General features: G+C 36.5%; 2 protein-coding genes across 2 annotated transcripts in view; one reads left to right on the forward strand and one right to left on the reverse strand.

The window, feature by feature from the left end:
- The window catches only part of cert1a (ceramide transporter 1a), a 29,757-nt gene extending 19,152 nt beyond the window's left edge, over positions 1-10,605 (forward strand). Inside the window, exons 5-18 of the mRNA XM_042724649.1 lie at positions 564-702; positions 1,028-1,111; positions 1,599-1,756; positions 4,595-4,687; positions 4,779-4,865; positions 5,890-5,979; positions 6,281-6,358; positions 6,492-6,587; positions 7,371-7,503; positions 7,597-7,667; positions 7,758-7,886; positions 8,029-8,158; positions 8,553-8,690; positions 8,777-10,605. Coding sequence (XP_042580583.1) covers positions 564-702; positions 1,028-1,111; positions 1,599-1,756; positions 4,595-4,687; positions 4,779-4,865; positions 5,890-5,979; positions 6,281-6,358; positions 6,492-6,587; positions 7,371-7,503; positions 7,597-7,667; positions 7,758-7,886; positions 8,029-8,158; positions 8,553-8,680 — 1,416 coding nt within the window. The 3' untranslated portion in view covers positions 8,681-8,690; positions 8,777-10,605. The remainder of the gene's footprint in view (positions 1-563; positions 703-1,027; positions 1,112-1,598; positions 1,757-4,594; positions 4,688-4,778; positions 4,866-5,889; positions 5,980-6,280; positions 6,359-6,491; positions 6,588-7,370; positions 7,504-7,596; positions 7,668-7,757; positions 7,887-8,028; positions 8,159-8,552; positions 8,691-8,776) is intronic.
- Positions 10,606-11,637: 1,032 nt separating this feature from the next.
- Positions 11,638-20,030, reverse strand: hmgcra (3-hydroxy-3-methylglutaryl-CoA reductase a). The gene is made up of 20 exons (XM_042724647.1): positions 19,804-20,030; positions 18,772-18,961; positions 18,548-18,659; positions 18,358-18,445; positions 18,171-18,255; positions 17,966-18,071; positions 17,742-17,848; positions 17,539-17,658; positions 17,298-17,458; positions 16,616-16,857; positions 16,356-16,525; positions 15,825-16,019; positions 14,911-15,069; positions 14,628-14,785; positions 14,427-14,532; positions 14,119-14,289; positions 13,838-13,978; positions 13,586-13,744; positions 13,296-13,450; positions 11,638-12,822 (listed from the first exon to the last, which is right to left on the reverse strand). Exons 2-20 carry the CDS (start codon positions 18,934-18,936, stop codon positions 12,768-12,770), a joined length of 2,655 nt encoding a protein of 884 aa, XP_042580581.1. The 5' UTR covers positions 18,937-18,961; positions 19,804-20,030; the 3' UTR covers positions 11,638-12,767.
- Positions 20,031-20,971: the final 941 nt, after the last annotated feature.

Raw genomic sequence — 20,971 nt, forward strand, 5'->3', positions numbered from 1 at the left:
TTATCCATTTCACCTACCAGCCGCTTTATTTCTTTTCAAGATTCAGAAATGCTCAGTTCTGATAGTTTTCTCTCTGTACTGCTTCAACCATGACACCTCACTGCCCAATTGCTCAAATGAATTTTATTTTTGAACAGGTGTGAAGTTACCTAACCGGCTCTTTTTCTTTGTGCTGTATCTTGAGTGCAGGCTGAATCTGGCTATGGGTCTGAGAGCAGTTTACGCCGCCATGGCTCCCTGTCCCTCACCTCCGCTGCCAGCGGCCTCTCCACCACCTCCGCATCCTCCTTCAAGGTGAGCCTCAAACCTCTGCCTTCAGATCCAGAGCTCAAACACAGCTGGGTCAAAAAAATGACTTTACAAAGACGGCAGCATCATTATTTTTATTTTTGCACAGAGATTAGGCACTTATAGTATAACTAAGAAGTATTAACAATATCTCAATATCCTTTTCCTTTGGTATCTACATTTTTAAGGCTGTGTCTTGTCTATATTTCTTGTTATGGGAAATACCATTTCTGTCTTTATAACAATTGAATGTTCATTTACAAACTGTTGAACAGAAGGGATACAGCCTGCAGGAAAAGCTAGCGGAGATGGAGACCTTCCGGGACATTCTCTGCAGACAGGTGGACACACTGCAGAAGTATTTTGACAACTGTGCAGATATTGACAGTAAAGATGAGCTCCACAGGGACAAAGGTGAGGAAATAGAATTTTGTTACATTACAGTTTTATCTGACTGCGGGACCAATTTTGCTTCGGGCAGGAGAAAACTTACCATTCAGAGTCCTTTTTTAGAGTGGTGCTATATTTTTATTTTGAAAAGTGAAAATTGCTCCAAATCCTTAGACTTTCATTCATCTTTGAAACACAAGTAAAAATACTTTTAATGAAACTTAAGAGATTTCTGTTCCACTACGGAAAGTCTGTTCAACAAAGCTTTGACACTTTATCAAATATGGTAAACGGAAGCTATAAACAATATAATTATAAACAATTTGATTATTTTTTTTTTTTTTTGCAGCATCTGAGGATGAGGAAGATTTTCTAACCTCACGCCCAGATGGAAATTATCTGCTTAACAACAACAACAGCAGCAAAGAGAAATGTGAGATTTCTGAGATGTGTACTTCTTTGTTATATGCACATCCTCTTTGTGCCTAAATACAGCAATTGTAGAAATTGATCAAATGCTTGTGATCCTTTCTGAATGCAGTTTTATTCTCAAGCTAAGTAGTTTTTCTTTTTATCTTGTATACATAGTAATTATTAGTAATTAATCATCATACATTTTATTTATATAAAAACTTACACAGTATACACCAGGCAATGAGCTGCAAAATACACATGCAGTTAGTAGTAGCATCAATTAGGTGTGTGTAAAGACTAAGTGCTTTTTACTCAAATAATGGTGGAAATATTCCATTATGTCTGTGATGGTTGTAACTAAGTAAATGGCTTACATCGTTATCCTTTGATAATTGATAAGACACTAATACAGATTGAATTAAGAAACCGAAGTTCCTTCAGAAGTAGAGCTTCAGAAGTTTAAATACTTCTGCTATGTGATGCTCATTTTTCTTGATTTCCCTCAGTATTCTCTGTGGACAGCCTCAAAGGTTCCTTAGGCATCGATTTCAAAGGTGAAGCCATCACGTTTAAAGCTACTACAGCAGGAATCCTGTCCACACTGTCCCACTGCATCGACATTTTGGTCAAAAGAGAAGAGAGCTGGCAAAGACGACTTGATAAGGTAGTGTGCAGCTGTAATTAAAAGTATATTTTATCCAAAAAAAACACCCTGTTATCACAAAAAGAGATATTTTGAAGATGGTAAGATTTCATACATTAGATCAAATTCATGCATTCTTATTTCAAATAAGTTTCAACAAAAGTATTAGGCAGTTTTTATATTCATATGAAATATTTGTTGAGCATCAAAAAAGTGTATTAGAATGATTCCTAAAGGGTCATGTGACATTGAAGAATGGAGTAATGACTGCTGAGAATTCAGCTTTGCTGTCAGAGAAATAAATTACATTTTAAAATATATTAAAATAGAACACAGTAATTTTAAATTGTAGGAATATTCACAATATTACTGTTTACTATATTTTTATCAAATAAATACAGCCTTAGTGAGCATACGAAAATTAATAAATGAAAAACATGTTACTGATCCCAAACTTTTAAATGGTAGTTTATGTTCACATTGCTATTTCCAATATAACAAAGCAAAGTGACCAGGAACTGTTTAAAATGGCAAATAGAATTGAACCACTGTGTTAATCTTAGTTTTCAGAGGGTTCTCAAATAATTGTTTTTTAAAAAAATATATATTTTATTTAAATCATGAAATAAAAAATCTTCTGCAATGTATAATTCTATTGATATAACTTGGTATTACTATTTGTTTCTTTTAAATTACATTGAATTTGCCATGAAAACAGCCATAGATGCTGGTATGCAAATAAACCACAGATGGTCACGTTCCACAAAGAAGTCCATACTACTCCTGTGTTATATTTCAAGACCTCTGAATCCTTACTGTAGCTTTGTGTAAGTAACAGACCTCGGTTTAGTCTATTATAGAAAACAACAGTATAAACAATCTTCGGAGTATCTCCTTTAAAGAAAAAAAGAGAACAATGAGATTGAGTAAATTATGACAGAATGTGATATCCCTAATCATTCTGGTTTTACAGGGAATTTTACAGGAAGCACTTTTGTCATATTGAAACTACTAGGTGCATTTCTATGCAAATAAAGCATTCAGCATCAAGCAGCTCTACAAATGATTATTTATTTATTTTTTCAAAAGCTTAATCTGGGCACTATTTACATACCCATACACTTCCCACATAACACCTTAATTACTGGATGAGTCACAAAGACACATCCATTACAACAAAAGAGCATCTACTGTAGTTTCCGGGAGCCTTGCATTCCTCACATTCAGTGCCACTTCATGTGGGAGCACATCTCCAAAGCCACACGTCATTAGCATCTTAGTGTAAAGCTTCTGCTTGCACTTGCTTGACCAGTTTTTCCGTCTACAGTCCAGCCCCCGGTATATTATCATGAGCCAGGAAGCAGCTTCTTAAATTCCAGCCGCCACAGAGAATCCGGACGTGTGTGATTTTACAGTGTGTTTACAGTCATTCAGCAGGACTTTAATGGACATTTGAGCAGAATAAAGCTTTTTGCAAAGTAACCAGAGTTCCACATTTCTGAGGATTGTGTGTTGTGATGTTAGCAACTGGATTATAGAGGATGACTACAGTATACAGTGCTTCAGTGATGAAGCCGTGGCAGGACTGGGTGGCCGGGTCTCTTCAGAGTGCTAATGAAAACTGGATTCCTCTGTGTACGCACAGCAGCTTCTACTCTGTAGGTTTGACATGCTTTGTTCCGTTCACTGGTTATTTGCTGCCTCTTTCTGTTTTAAGTGTCAAATTGAGTCAATTGGAAATGTTTTAGTCAATCATGTGTGCTGTGGATGTGTATGCGTTTACGTTTTCACAGAAACTCTGCCATTAAAGAGTTTAGTAGAGTCACGTTACCACCTTTTGACAGTTGTTATCACCTGTCATACAAGCCGGGAGTTGTCAGTAATTGTCTCTTGTGACATCTTGCAGAGAGAGAGGTGTTTCAGTGCTTAAAGCTAAACCACACCTTGTCAGTTTCAGAACAGATCTCATTTATAATGCAAGAACATTACTCACCAATTACTTGTCTACAACACCTAAAGCTGCTCAGTTAGCCAACTGAACAACTACTTTTTAGTAAAGGTTTCATGTTGTAGGTTCTGCTTCAGTTGAGTTATTTAAAGAAGGTTTGAGTGATTTGGAGGTTTGCTTTCTGCAAGCTATTCCAGCTAGTTTTCTCTTCAAGCAAGTCTAGAAATCAGATGAGATGGGCTCCACCCTTTGTTGGATGAATGACCTTCCAAAGAGGCATGTCACAATGGTATCTTCAATGGCATCTGTAGTGGGATTGACAATTGAAATGGGTGTGTTTGCTTAAGCTTAAGCATGAAACTGCAAGTGGAGCTGTCAGAGTTCCTGTGTCATGTCACTGCTCCGGATTCTTTATTTGGATCCTAATCAGGCATTTCTTTGATTAGTTTGTAAGCAAGTTTATTTAGCAGCTAGCAAGTTGCAGAAGTCTAAACATCTTCCCAAGTCTAAAAGATTTAAAGAAACTAGGTAGCAAAGTGGTTTGTTAAAATATTAAGCAGCACAACTGTTCAATAAAAAAAGAATAATAATAATAAATGATGCTTTTGTGCATTAGAATGATTTCTGAAGGATCATGTGACAGTGAAGACTGGAGTAATGGCTGCTGAAAGTTCAGCTTTTAAAAATGTATTAATAATAATATATAAAAACAGTTATTTAATATTATCTAAGAAGGCAGAATAGATGCTATAATTCTTTCCCAAATACCAGAAAACTTTATAATTTAATAAAATTAAGAGTGTGGGGAAAAATATTATTATAAACATTATTTAATAATTATATATTGGTATGAGTCATTTAAGATCTTCTTGAGTGCATTGTGATGAGTAACATTCTTCTATCATTCATAAGAAATTGAAAGGAGAAGACGTGCTGAAGACGCCTATAAAGCTGCACTGACAGAGCTGAAGAAGAAGCCTCATTATGGAGGACCAGACTATGAAGTGCGTCCACAGCCTTTAATTCACACTGTCCTTTACATCTTTCGTTCAACACACACCCTCCTTTCCAGACTGAGAAATTCTCTCTGTGCAGGAAGGACCAAACAGTCTGATCAATGAAGAGGAGTTCTTTGATGCTGTGGAAGCTGCATTGGATAAGCATGACCAAATCGAAGAGCAAGTAATGATCCGGCCATTCTTATTTCAACTTATCACTTTTGCAAAGATTCAGTTTGAAGTACTGGTACTCTGACACGTGATGTGGTTTTGTTATACAATGGCTACAATGGTTACAATGGTTTGATTACATCATCATGACTTTTGAAGTGTAAATATATACAGAAGGATTATGTTTGTGCTTGCAGTTAAGTGGAAAAACTGGGAAAACCAAAGCGGTCAGAGTGGCCTATGCTATTGAACTGTGGCACTGTTGCCACTTTTAAAGCCCTCTAAACAAATTTAGCCAAGTCCACAATTTTTTTGGTTCACACATACAAAAAAAAAAAAAAAAAATTTTACATTAAAAGAGCACATTAAAACGGAGTTGTAGTCATTTTAAGTCAGTAGGCATTTAGTTTATTTTTGACCACAATAAAGACCAGAAAGTTAACTATAACTATATTGTTTTATGAATCATTCTAATTCTGTGAGAATTGCGAGGTTCACACCACAGCTATAACAATTACAACCCAGAGGAGCAGCATCTTTAAAAATACATTAAGAACTTCAAACATTGAAGGTCAATCAGAATCCACTTGACTTTAAAGAGCTTGAGCATTTAAAGTGGCAGTAGACATAACTAAACAGAACATTTAACATCCGTTGGTTCGGTGCTAAATTAGGTATCATTTAGTTATTGTTATGGTTGTAAATATGCTTAAAAACACACTCTATATTGTTTAAAGTCTGGTTTGATGTTAAAATCGATGTTATCTACCAAACCAATGTGATGATTGAAAAATGGCTTTGTTCATCCTTGTTGATATATAAGCTGACCACTAGTTGGAACCAGAGCTGATTATGGATGTAGACCTCATTGACTTTTGTGGAGAAACAGATGGACCGCTGTCCACAAATGACTGAAATATAATGCATGACCCAGAGTTCATTATTCATTGGGATCCAACAGTCAAGAACTATATCCAAAGCATATTCACAGCTAATTCAATTCAATTTCATGCCTAAGTTGCTGTCATGTTTTGCAGTCCCATGCAGAAAGGAGCAGGGCATCTCGACAGATCTCCCTCCCTCCAGACACCTATTCCTCCATCAGCCCTCCGAAATACTTGACTAAGGTAAGTCAGACCACTCTGGCTCACCCACACAAGCACACACTCCTACACACTCACGTTAACAAAGCACATTTGCTTCTTCGTGACTGATTATGTAATTCTGTCATTGCTGATGGTGGATCTGCTCGGTGAAGTCTTTGGGGCTTTTACATGTGTGAAGCTGCCTTTGTTCTTCCAGTCCCTCCTGCTGAAGTGTGATTCGCAGTGGCGGTCTGCTCTGTATTCTCTGGGTGATGATGAGTTTTTTATTTCCTTCTCTTTCCCTTGACCTGTTCCCCTCTGGCTCTCTTTCTCTTTGGTTCAGCCTCACAGTCAAACTTCCTCCTTATCCTCCATTGACCTCATAAGTGCCTCCGATGACGTGCACAGGTTCAGTGCTCAGGTAGAGATATGACACCACACTAGTGCAGATGAACTGCAGGCATATGATTGTTCTGAACTTGAAGAAATGTAACATACATTTTTTGCTTGTTTACTTTAGTATATAACACTTAATACCTCTTGTTTGTTCACAGGTTGAGGAGATGGTGCAGAGCCACATGACTTATTCTTTACAAGATGTGGGTGGAGATGCTAACTGGCAGCTGCTTGTTGAAGAAGGGGATATGAAGGTGAGATGGAGATAAAGGCAGTGGATTTTTTTTATTTGACACATTGGGCTGTTTCTATGGAAGCTGGTTTCCATATCAAAGTAAAAAATATATATATATAAAAATATAAATGAGGCTTTATATCTTATAATTTATTTTTTATTTTTATTTTTTTTACCTGTACGTATATATCTTTGTCTATGTATCTACTGTATATACATAACCATACAAACATTGGTTAGGTTTTTTTTGTTTTTTTTTAATAAAAACATTTTTGAAAAGTCTCTTATGCTCACCAAGGCTGCAATTTATGTGCTGAAAAATGCTGTAAAAACAGGAATATTGTGAAATTTTTGTAATAAATTTTATTAATAACTCTGATGGCAAAGCTCAATTTTCAGCAGCCATTGATCAGTCTTCAGTGTAACATATCATAATGTAATATTTTGTTACATTATGAATCTCTGTATTGTCACTTTTTAATCAATTTAATGCATCCGTCCTGTATTTTTGTATTTAATTATTGTATCTTTACTGTAAAAACAAAACAAAAAACTGAAGCGTAGTGTGTGGGTGGGTAGTTTCTGGTTCAGTCACAAAACAGTAGAATATGCGAAAGAACCTTGACACCAGTTGAAATCTTCCTCAGGTTAGAGTTTGGGATATTTGCATTTTTCAGTAAACTATCTCTTTCAACCCTTTATTGTTCTCTTTTCCACTAGAGGTTGCCATCGTTTTGTCCATTTGCAGTTCTGTCATTATTAATGCTCAGAAATTAATATGTTAGAACAATTGTTTTTGCAGGTGTACAGGAGAGAGGTGGAGGAGAACGGCATCGTTCTGGATCCTCTCAAAGCTACTCATGCTGTCAAAGGGGTAACAGGTCACGAGGTCTGCCACTACTTTTGGGACACAGCTTTTCGGAACGACTGGGAGAGTATGTTCTCTTCAGTACATCATTTTGCCTTTTTGATCTTCTAATCTTATATTGTGAGAATGATAATAGGCTCACCTTATTTATTTTTTACAGCAACTATTGAAAGCTTTCAAGTGGTTGAGACGCTCTCAGATAAAGCGGTCATCATTCATCAGACACATAAGGTAGAAGACTTCCACTTTGACACATTCACTATTGCATCATGGGTAATCATTAGATTTCAGGGGTTTTTTTTTTTTACTACTCTGTTGCAGAGGGTATGGCCTGCTTCCCAGAGAGATGTGCTTTATGTATCGGTTATCCGTAAAATTCTCTCCACCAATGAGAATGATCCAGACACCTGGCTGGTGTGCAACTTCTCAGTGGATCATGACAGCTATCCAGTAAGTACCAGGACTTCAGAATTATCTTTTGAAAGGTTTATTCATGCAGTTTGATATCATAGACACATATTAATCAATATTAGCAGTATACAGTAAGCTGTGCATCAGTAACTGTCTTTTTTTCCAAAACTGTTTTCTCCAGCCCTCTGCTAGATGCATTCGTGCCAAAATCAATGTAGCCATGATCTGTCAAACTTTAATCAGCCCACCAGAGGGAGACAAAGAGATCACCAGAGACAACATCCTCTGTAAAATCACCTATGTGGCCAATGGTAAGTCCTCCTGGGGGTGTTTGGTCTCCTAATTAAGTTTTGAAACTTACAAAAAAATTAAAACTTTAAAAAAAGAGTACATGCAAAGTTTGGGTTCAGTAAGGTTTGTTTTTCTGAAGTCAATTAATACCTGAAGAGGTAAACATAGCAACAGTTTGGCACTGGATCATTTTTTGTTATCATCAGTGAGTAGGTACATTGACAAAGGATGACTCTCATTATTTTATAATAAAATGTTATATTTTCAGTTTCCTGTTATATATTTTGGGGTCAGCTGTGAAAATCATATACCATTTGCACACCGAGTACATCACAGTGTGGTTTGCATTCTTTATTTATTATATACATGATATATTCTATATCACATTAATGCTGTGTTCATATAATCCTAAAGTAAATCCTGGTGGTTGGGCCCCTGCATCAGTCTTACGAGCCATAGCCAAGAGAGAATACCCCAAATTCCTCAAACGCTTCACCTCGTATGTTCAAGAGAAGAGCAGCGGTGAGGCTATTCTCTTTTAAGCAACACCAGGTAAGTCACATCTTTAAAAAAGCAGCCATTTCCGCCTATAAATTAAATTGCGCGTTTATTCAAAATCTGGTTTTCTCTTCTTCCAGGTTGTTCAATCTACATTTTCAGTTTGCTTTCCGACTCTAATGAAGAAACGCCTTATACACATCACTCACAACAAAGAGCTGCTCAGCCAAAGTGCTCTTGATACTCTTCGGAAACCTTTTCAAACCTTATCCATACAGACTGAACAACAGTGGTACACCAACACCAAAGTCTGTAAAAGCACCTTTGAAAAGTACAAACACACTAGAAAAACCAACACAGCCTGTTCATCTTTAAAAGGCCTTACTTGTTTTTCCCTAAATGAGGTGCGGCTCTGGTTTTGTTAAAGTGTTTTACATTTTTGTAAATATTTGATCATAGTTTGAGGTATGACTATGATCTTGATGAGATATATATATACTGTAAACTTGATGCCTTGATCTAATCCAAGCATTATCTCAGCTGTTCGTGAGCTTTTTTCACTGACCTTGTCCAGTAGCCATTTCTCTTAGGAAGACCCTTTCTAGCCCTGATGATCAAGATGATGTCAAACTTCAGTCTTAAGATCTTTTGTACAGTTAGTTAATCTAAATGTTTAAGATTATTTACATGTGAAGGCATTACACATTTTGATTCTTGAAATTCACAAATGTGGCTTTAGGCAAAGTGTACATTTATTGGGAACTGCTTGTATAAGACAATAATCAATGTATAGGGTATTTCGGTAGGCCTGTGAAAAGTTGTTAGTGACTTAATAGACCATAACTGCCTTTCTTTTTCTCTTGTAAATTTTTTTTTTTTTTTTTTTTTTTTTAATTTCCAGAAGTTTCAATTCAAGTTTAATTTCTGCAGATAGGTGACACTTTATTGCACACATGCCTTTTTGGGCCCCAAAACAACGTCATTCCTCATCTGGTTCATCACTACCTATTGGGCTTCCATCTACAAAATCTCTGTAGAATTACTGCAGATGTGCCATCTATGCTTCTGAAAGAGAGGGAGTTGTAATGGAATTTCACAGTTTAATATCACTTTCTGTGGTCTAATTCACTATATTGAGGCAGTAATGAATCAAGGACGTTTTTAACTATCACTAGTCTTAAAGGGATAGTTCATCCAAAAATGACAATTCTGTCATGTAAGATTTTCTCACCCTCATGTTGTTCCATTAGTGGAAAAAATAATCAAATATGTTGAGATGTTTTTCTCCATACAGTGGCCATCAATGGTAACCAAATTCTGCTTGGATACCAACATTCTTGAAAATGTTTTTATGTTCTTTTGAAAGCAATTCAGGTTTGGAACAACTCGAGTAAATGATTTGTATTTTTGAGTGAACTATCCCTTTAAGCTCATGATGTCATGTTGAATTTGTGTTTCCTGTAACATTGTTTGCACTAATCTCACGTCTGATTTATTTTTTTTAATCCCACCATAGTCTTTTCATACTAATACTTGAGTTCAGAATGCCTGATTTGAAGTAAGGTTCAAGTTATACATTTATTGCAGCACTTGCCTGCCGCTACAAATTTGCTGCTGCAGTTCTGCTTCAAGCACTTTTATATTTAGTGTACTAGTGTGGAACACTTTGTTCATGACAGCAAGAACAAGAAACTTTCTGAACTTTGATTTTATTTGGAGATTGATCTACAAATGTTGAATGCTTGGGAAAAAAAAAAAGTTTTGTAAATGACTTCTTTCTACATGTATCACCAACTTATTAATGAAACCAAATTTTATGAAACAAAAGCAAAACTTTATAACTTTTTCTTTTTATGTTTCTGCCAATTGTTTGTTAATCTCATTTAAGGATGATTTTCTGTGTTGTTGAGGTTCATACAGGAAGAATATCTCACTGTACAGTGCAATAAATTTTTCATTGTCCTATGAACTCACTGTGGGAACATTTCCAATCACACTGAGCGTGGATGACTGACAAACCCATGGGCCGATATGGCATCATGTGCATGAGGTAGGGTTACTATTCAAGATAAGCATGAGGGGAGGAGTTACACGGTTAGCGCTCTAGCGCTCTGAGATTAACGTGTGTGTAAAGCCCGTTTCATCCCTGCAGGTCTGTCTGGGGCCTCAATGAGGTTAAGCCAATCAGCAGTCAGTGTCCTGGTGAGATGTGATGCAGGGTGAGCTGATTGGCCGGCTCGCACTCTGGTGAGGCAAGAGCCTATAATGACGTTGCCTCAGGAGAACCTGAACATCTCACCACCCTCAGGTCTCAAGCACTCAAATAAGTGTGCTTTTTTTAGTACTGAACTATTTTTTAGCTTGTGCTAGAGGAGAACTGAACATTTTAATGGTTAAATTCCTTGATAGATATAGTTCATCTACATGTTTCTTTTAATTCTATGATTCATTTGGTGCCGTTTGGTTCTTGGGCTTATTGCTTCACAATCTTTTTTGTATTTTAGAATTCAACACATGAGAAAAAATAGTAACTTTCACAATGCAAATATACTGTCTTTATGCTTGCGTACTAACTTTCGGCAAAATTCACTGTTCCTGTGATCCGTGTAATCCTTTTAAATTGTTTTTATTGGTTAACCAGTGAATTGAAAAGAAGCTGATCTAAATTCTAAAAATCCAAAAAAGTTATCTACAGTATTATCTCATCCCTTTTCTTAAACAATGGTTTAAAAGGCTGTAATCCTTCTTTTATAGTAACCTTCACTTTTGTTCAAAACCTATATTTGAACTTTTGAAAGCTGATTAAATCATTTGTTACTGGTTGAGGATATTAGATATTGGAGGTGACCTTTGGTAGAGAAGGAATGTATATATACTGGCAGGACTTCATAGTTTTAAACCTTGAACATGTTCTTAGTGTTTGTTTTGTTTTTTCACTTTCATTTTCATTGGTTGAAGTTGCCCAAGTGAGAGAGAATAAGATCAAGCAGAAGTCAATGAATTCTATATTTTCTTTTTATTATAAAAAATATACAAACTTTTGCAGTTTATTATTAATTGAATCATTTGAATGGTGCCTTTGGGGGGGTGGGGAAATAGCAAAGCTTCCTTTCAACTTCTTCAGCATGAAACGTACATGTCTAAACAGCCACTCTTTTCCATGACACGAAAAACCAGAACCAACTGAATAAAAGCCATTTCAAGCCTTCGGAAACATGCAAGGCGTTAAGTTGCTTATCGTTACATAAATCTATTATTAGAGGTGTTCAAACACAAAGAAATAGCTTAATGAACAAAGAACTGAAACATCATGTGGATTGTAGCACCTTTTGAAATATTTGTGTCGTCAAGCTGTAGCACAACCCTTTTCATTTACAAAAGTCATTCAATTCCTGTGTCGTAGAAAAAAAAAACAATGGACATTCTGACACTGAAAACATCATGAGCACTGCTGACGGCTGCATTTGGCAATTTCATAGTCATTCTGTAATATTCTACATGTGTACCAACTAGTGAATCATAGTACTTTAAACTCCTCTCTGTATCGGTACTGTCCCGTGCCATTTCCCTTTATAAGTGCAATGAAGAGTCAATTTTTACCTTCCCTTTCGGTCTAATGTTGCTTTTTTTCAGTTGGCAAAAAGTTGGCAACGATATGATCCCTGTTGCTATCCCCAACGAATAATGAAGTAAAACATGTACTTGGCTTTAACCCATTTAGTCTATATTGATTTTAGGAAATAAGTTAAATTATGTGGCCTTTTGTATCTCTATGTACTGGCTGTTGTGAATCTAAGATCTGATTTGCTCTCCATAGCAATTTAAGCTTAACAAAGCAGGTCCGGAAACAGCCATTTCTGTTCGGATATGATTTCGAAATATTGGCTCTAGGCTTGTGAACACAGCTGGTCTTGATTCAAGTGTTTATTTTCAACCTGTTTACTTTGAAAGAATGTTTGTAGTTATAAAAACAACTCGTTTAACAGATCAGGGGAACCATGAAAAGTCATTTGTCTGTATTCAAGCATCCTTTTGCTGGTCTTTAAAATTAATCTAAATTACTAATCACATGTGCCTTAACTTGAGATCCTCTTTCTTTATGGGCCTTTTGCATCTTCAACATGTGACGACTCAAGATGCCTGCTTAGTACATGTTCCTGGAGCTTCTTGCAAATTCACTTTTGATCTATAGCCAAAAAAAAAAAAAAAAAGCAATTATACAGGTGTTTGCAGATGATAGATTCTTATAAAACATTGTCACAGAATTTAATTTTATACTATAATTTGTAAAATTATTATGATTAAAAGATCAACATGTTATTATATTTTCAATTATGTAATTTTTTTAAAGATTTAATGTAATTTGATTACATTTGATTAGGATTACATGAATTTAACTGATTAGAAGATACAATATATTTCAATGTTTATAATTTTAACTTTTAGATAAACATCTTAATATATGATTTAATAGTAATACATTAAATCTTTTACATTATGTACTATATTATATATAGAACTATATTGTTATATTTGAATTTTAAGCTTTTTTTTTTGCTTCAAGATTTTTTAAATAAAGATTTTAATAAACATATACACACAGTATATCAATAATAATAAATTAGAATGTTGTATTCATATATAATAAACAGTTCTTACCTGTTGTGAGTCATGTGACTTTTGACCAGGTGTCCAGCAGTGAGTGCAGACATGAGTGACAGCTCTCCTGCAAGCACGGTAGCACACACCACCCTGGCAAGCTGTCGGGCATTTTCACCCGGACACTCCTGATTGGCACCCAGCACACCTAACATCTGACAGCAAGACAGAGAGAGAATAAAACTGCATTAGATCGGCTAAGAGAGTGGCTTTATCAACTGTACATCCACAGTGAAACTAAAATACTTCTGTCTTTCAAATGTGTCAAATATTGATCCTGTATCAAGTACCTGTAAACAAGCCTGCTGGGGAGGAAGGTTAGTGCCTCCGCCCACAGTGCCCAGCTCAATGGAGGGCATAGTACAGCTGATATAAAGATCCTCCCCGGTGGGGCCCGAGGCTTCCATAATAGTGATACAATTAGAGCTGCCCACTGTCTGCGCTGGATCCTGTCAAGGACAAATTCATTTAGTTGAATTCACATCTGTACCACCACTATATAATCACATCAAAATCATACCGTAAACAATAACTTTTATTACCTGTCCACAAGCAATATAGAGAGCAGCTACGATGTTGGCGGCGTGAGCGTTATAACCTCCGATGCTTCCAGCCATAGCAGATCCAATCAAGTTCTTGCTGATGTTGACATCTACCAGAGCCTCAGTCGTGGTCTTTAAAATCTGCACAGAAACACACTTACGTGAGACTTATAGTCTGGACTATCATCCTAAAAACAAATGTATGTCCTTATTCAGATTTTGCAGGGCGTTTTGTACCTTCTTTTGAAGGCCTTTTTGTAGAATAGGATGAGGTTTTGTACCTCTTTGACAACTTTGGCTGGGATGGTGGTCTCACACACCACTGATTTGCCCCTGCCTTCAATCCAGTTGATGGCGGCAGGTTTTTTGTCAGTGCAATAGTTTCCACTAACAGACAAAATTTGAAGCTCTGGAAATTCCTCCTTCAGCCTGGCAAGAGCCTGTTCTGTGCCCTGGTGACCAAAGAGAAAAAAAAATTATATTACTGCACAAGTTCTTCATAACTCAGAAATGAGTCATGGCGGTTTATTTTAAGATCACTTTAATGACCATGTTTCACAACATTTTGTAAAATTCAGTACTTGCATACTTTTGAGATCATGTTCATCCCCATTGCATCTCCAGTTCTGGACTGGAATCGAATGTATAGATTGCGACTCGCCAGGCCGATCAGAAGCTTCTCCAATCGTGCGAACCTACAAACACAACACAAATATATGTAACCTAATCATAATTTTTTTTTTAAAACTACACTATCACACTAAATCAGTTGACTGATATAGTCCTTTACCTGCTGGTCTGGTCAAAGGCCTCCTTGATGCATTTAAAGCCCTCATCACTTTCCAGCCAGGCCTTGACTTCAGCCGCGTGACAGGCAGAAGGCAGGCGCACCACCGGCCCTCTGGTCATACCATCTGCAAGAACACGGCTGCTGGCACCACCTGCCAACTGTGGACAGAGCAGTAGATTAATGTGCTTTACACTAGACATTATGCAATATTATATCAGTTCAAATGGCCATGAAATGAGACCCTTCAAGAACACAAAAATCATATTGGGAAAATTATGCTTACTGCAATAGCTCTGCAGCCTCTATTTGTGCTGGCAACTAGGCAGCCCTCAGTTGTTGCCATGGGGACCTGAAACTGCTTTCCATCCAATAACAGAGGGCCAGCAACCCCCACAGGAACTGGCATGTAACCGATGACGTTCTCACAACATGTTCCCATCACCTGGAGTAAAGAACAGGAAAATGAATGCTGAACTTTGATGGTTGCTAAGTTTCTGGACTGCTACTAAGTTTTTGCTTCCTGGACCATGTCAAAACTGCCCACCCCCAAAGTATGGTATAATGTATTGGTAACCAATTGGTTATGACCTATGAGCCAATTATGAACCTTTTTTTGTATTGCTGTGTATATAAACACATAGTGCATTTACATTAAGTATATTTTTGAAAAGAAACATAATTGATAATTTCAGGAAGAACACGTTAAATAAATAAAAAGTGACAGTAAAGACATTTCTAATGTGACACAGATAAATTGCTGTTCTTAGAAACTTTCTATTCATCAAAAAATCCTAAAACAAATCACAGTTTCTATAAAAAGCCATTTTAGTGTTTTCAACTGATTATAATTTTTTTTAGCAGCAAATCAGCATATTAGAATGATTTCTGAATGTGACACAGAAGACTAGAGTAATGACTGCTAAAAATTCAACTTTGCCATCACAGGAACAAATGACACTTGTAAATAATAATTCATAATAATCACTGTTTTGCCGTCAAAAATCAAAATCAAATAAATGTAGTCTTGGCGAGCATAATAGGCTTCTCTCAAAAACATATTGTTTCTTATCAAACTGGACAAAATGTAAAAAAAAAATTTAATATGGAAAGTTTTAATATTAGTGCAACCCTGGTTTGTTCAAATCCATAAATCACCACTAATTAAATTATGTATGATGTAATGACCTGATGTCTTACCTTAGAGTAGTCATAGTCTTTATAAGGCAGGCAGGTGAGAGCTGTGGGCTCTGGGAATTTGGGGCTGAGCATTTTTCTACGGATCATCACCCCTCTCTCAGGGCTCTCCATCATGGCTTCCAATTTGTAAGCTGGGATGTGCTTCGAGTTTACCAACACGATGACCTCTTCATCGCTGAGGTAGCGAGCGCCCATCTGCAGGGTCAGAAGAAGTGACACTTAAATACTCACATACATACACTATATGTATACACACACACACATTATACGTGGCTTTAGGTTACAGAAGTCTACTCTGGGAGGTAAACGGTTTCACTACACGCTTCTGATCTTGTCTAACGTCATAAACTAATTGGCTAAGAGTAAGAGTGTAAAGAGAAAAAGGAAGATCTCATTAGAGACTACACGGGTCAACGCTGAGGTAAAAAATAACTACAGGTTTCAGTCCCACAGTGAACCCAGAGTTCATCTTTATGCAAGAAAGAGCACAACAGTATCGATGTAAAAAGGGATATTTGACAACGCTCTTACATCTGGGTTTTTCAGAATGGACAGACAGTCTTCCACAGATCTGGGTTCAGCAGGTACACTGATCACAGTCTCCGACACATCAACAATTTCCTGAGCTTCATCCTCTCCCAAAACAAAAGTATGTTTATGCTCCGGCTCTTTTGGGGCAGGCAGGGGCCGAATCACTAAATCTGAAGGAGAAACACTGCATTTAGATTCCACTGTAGAATGTTGGGTTTGCAGTAAATGAACACAAATGTGTAAAGGTAAGAAGAGAATACCTCTTTCCTCTTTGGTAACAACTGGAGGGGGAGTTGGGGTTTTCTCAGGCTTGCTGGAAACGGGAACATCTTTCCTACAGCACTGATCAGGAGACCATTTCTGAGAGAGCATGGAGCTTGGTGTGGGGACTTTCAGGGAAAGGGTAGACTCCATCTCCACCTGCTCGAAGAAAATGTACTTCACAGCCAGGAACAGAGCAAGACCCAGCGTGATCACCTGCTCAATATCCATGCTGATCATCCTAAATGCACAGAATAAAATAAAACATAGTCACATCATATTCTTGTTATTGTTATTAATTTTAACAATGCACAATATATTATTAACACAGTTTATTAGCCAATATTGGAGTTTGGAGCCAACTATTGATTTTGGATAATTAATTGTGCATGCTCATTTCTCCTATTTTTTCATTTAGATTATCTTTGCTAACACTCACTAAACTGTACCAATTAACACTGTTAAATGCAATCTTCAGCAAATCTCAAAATACATTTCTATGTCAAAATTTCATACTGAACATTATACTGTAGCTTATCTATAGTCCATCAATTGGACATAGAACTATGTATTTCTGAACTATTGAACTATACAAAGAATTTCAATAAAACCATCTCCATCATTAATGGACCATTTTTTTTTTTATTAATTAAACGAATAAAATCTCTGAAGTGTACCTACCTGGACAGGTAAAAGTGCCAAAGGGGCATGTCTGGCTCAATTCTCTTGGGCATATTGTCATTCAGGCTCAAGCCAACTTGAGGAAGATCAAGAGTTCCACTACTTGACGTGGGATCTGCAATCCACCGGCTATGAGCATGAACCATGACCAGGCCAAGAGACTGCAAATATTAGCGACAAAACCATTAATATAATAAATCCCAGTATTAAAAGATTGTAGTGTTTTTGGTTCAATGCGTACCATGATCATTTTGACTCTTTGTGTGACAGGGTTAGGCTTGTTGTCCTCTTCCTCCTCCAGAACTCTAGCAAAGTGACTCAGCTGCCAGATGGGTCGTCCCTCCCTGCTCTCTCTAGACACCTATGTGAAATAATCACACATATTAGAATATGTTACAGTCTTCCTATATGTGTACTGCACTTAAATATGCTTACAGTACATACCTCCAGCACAAGAGAGACACAGGCCGGGAAGAAGGTCATGAACACAAAGTAGTTCGCCAGGACAGACATGCAACCGAAGCAGCACATGATCTCAAGCTGTCGCACACCTGCAGAAAAACAATGAAAAGGGCAAAATAAAGTTCACTACTGCTGAGTTAAACAAATCTGTTGAATGCACTGCAACTGTGCTGATTTTCTGTCTCATGTGGAAGGGTTGAGTTTACCTGACATTGTCCCCACACCAATCACCAGGCACTCCACAAGAGCATCAAGAGTAAAAGTGGGTCCTAAAACAGCCATTCCTTTGGCAATATTCTCTCTCACCTCGTCCTGCAGGAGGACAGTCCAAAAAGCCATTGAGAAAAACCAGAGACTGATTAGTCGTGTTTATTTAAACTTCAGTTTAACGTAGATGAAAAGGTAAAGTACCTGTGAGTTTGAACTCAAAGCAAACTTAGCCAGAGCACATGCTTTGGAGAGGTCAATCAACAGCAGAAAAAATGGCAAGGCCTCACTGGGGAAATAAAAACAAAATAAAAATTAACTTGATATTTTTACGAACTATTTTCCAAAAAATAGTTAGTCAAATTTCTAGCGAGAGTGATAGAAGACATACTTGAGGCCTGTGAGCTCCTTGTCCAGAAAGTGAATCACAACTGTGCTAAACACAAAACTGGAGAATATTGTGAAAAGTCCTGCAATGCCTGAAAAATAAATATTAATATAAACATTAACACTCGTAATTCATGTTACCTCACAAACTCATAAAAAAAAAAAAAAAAACATGTTAAAAAATTACAACTTACCCAATATGTATTTGGATCCTAATTGTCGAAGATTTTGGAATTGAAAGTAAATATAGACGATTGCTATGCATCTTGTGATAGTCAGGATAATGATATCGCTGCTTAAGATTTGCTGGAGACAAGACAGAGAGAAAGAAATATTAGGAATAATAGATATAATAGATAGGAATTAGATGAATTAGAACCATTGTGTTGTAATTCATTTCCACAGTAACATACTGTACCTCCTCCAATTTGGGGCAATCAAAGTTCCAGCCACAAATCTGGTTATTTCCAGTGAACATATTCATGGACATCATGCAGATGGTGAGGGTCACAGTAGCCACAATGACTTCCCAAGGATGGGAGGCCACAAACAGGCCGTGGATTCGGAAAAGTCTCGTCAGCATTTTGAAGGTGTGTTACAGTCACTTACTGTAGATGACAGAAAACAAATAGGAGAAAAGAAACTTGTTTAACAGGATTACAATGGCAGAATTATGAATTACAAATGTTATCCTGACACTCATAACACCGCAATTTCATGAGTATGAAGTCAAGCACAAAAAATAGTAACTACATAATAAATTGATGAAAAAAACACTTAAAGTTCATTTTAGTTAAATAAAAGTTATTTTTGAGTTGTTTATAGAAATGGTCTTTATTACCGAATTTACATTGTACTACAGTAACATCAGATGGCTTGACATTAGCGCAATGCACAAAATAAATAGGTAATGTGATAGATTATAGACGGTGCCATTAGTTTCTGTATTTACTGATTGTGAAGACCAATGATCAGATTATAATCACTGATTTAACTGTCAAAATTAGATTGATCTCATTAAATAGAATTTCTTTTTGTATGTGCAAAGTGATGAGTGTTTTCAAAAAATAAAAACAAACAAACAAATAAATAAATAAGAAACAAAAAAGTAGTTTATAGATAAAAGCTGAGTCACCTCATCATTAGATTTTCAATTATTATTATTAACTTTTTATTAACCATTAATTTAAATTTCTGTAATTGTAATAAAACAAAAAGAGACGATAGAAAAATATTTTTATCCATCTTTTGCATTAGCACATACAACGATCCTGACTTCATGTTCTAGTTTTAGAGCCTACATCACCAACAATGATGATAAAACATGAATCACTGATGCAGTCATGCCGAGACGAACTGAAAGAAATCCACATTCGATCATGGACAGCACTGAGCAGGCAGGTCTGAAATAAAAGCTATGGCTGGCTGTAGGTCTGATGCACGCACTTACCAGTGAGGGTCAGTGAGGGTTAAAGAATTAGTAGCAAGAGCAAATCCTGTAAAATCCTCCACATATGCGGCTGATTTAATAAAAGCCTATAGATGTTTTCCAGTTATAAATTAACATTTAGATGTGTTTTTCATGATTAAAATGGCCAAAATAAATAAATACAGACGATATCAGTCCATATCCCGACGTCTGAGAACTCCAGCCAAAACCGGCATCCTCCTCTAAAGCTTATGAAGCGATGGCATGGCTCTGCGTCAGTCGAGCGAAGAGCCAATCAAATCCTCGAACCACACCGTTGAGCAAGAAATCCACGCCCACTTTCCTGATAATGGTGCTGAGGGCGTGTCCTGCCGGAGGACGCGTGATCTGGCCATCATTTGGATATGTCTGTGAGGGGTGTGTGAGGTGTGTGTAAACCTTGGACCAGCCTTGAGCCTTCACCGCAAAAATACCCGACCTTGTAACTGTAATAGACCCCACAGCAATATAATATTTTCTTATCCTACCGTTAATTAATCTTGGTTAACCTTTTTTAATCAATGACAATTATCTGATCTAATGTAGGTTTTGTTTCATGGAACATCTATGAATGACTAAAAAATAAAATAAAATTAATCAGTAAGTATATCGATGTTTGGCCTGCCAATACAATATGACGTTTTCATTATATTACAAGCGTTTTGTATACAGCTGCATTTCAGATCTCTGTACTGTATAAACTGATTTATATAACAGTACTGATCATCGTGTGTGTGTTTGGTGTGATGTAGTTGAGTGTTTCTCGTGATACATTCTTCTCAGAACTAAATTTGCAAGAATTTTGACTCATTAAAAAAAAAGTTAAAGTATTTGTTGGTGTCATTGTAGAAATGTCCTGTTTATATATGTATATATTTAATGTCCGATAGCATGGGTATCAAGCAAAGAGAGAAATATCTAAACACTTTTCAAAAATACTATTTATTTTTGAAGTCATTTTTAAGAATATTATTTTAAAATCAATAATAAGATTTAATGAGTTATGAATGATTTCGAATCTCTTTATGGTCAGAAATGATAGGGTTTTATGTATATCATAGGATTAAAAAAAAAACATTAAATATCTCTTATCAAATGAGATCTTGCTGTGACCAATCAGATTGGAGCTATTAACCCAATTTGCCGCCGA

The sequence above is a fragment of the Cyprinus carpio genome, chromosome B5, assembly GCF_018340385.1.
Source record: "Cyprinus carpio isolate SPL01 chromosome B5, ASM1834038v1, whole genome shotgun sequence".
Classification (NCBI taxonomy): domain Eukaryota; kingdom Metazoa; phylum Chordata; class Actinopteri; order Cypriniformes; family Cyprinidae; genus Cyprinus; species Cyprinus carpio.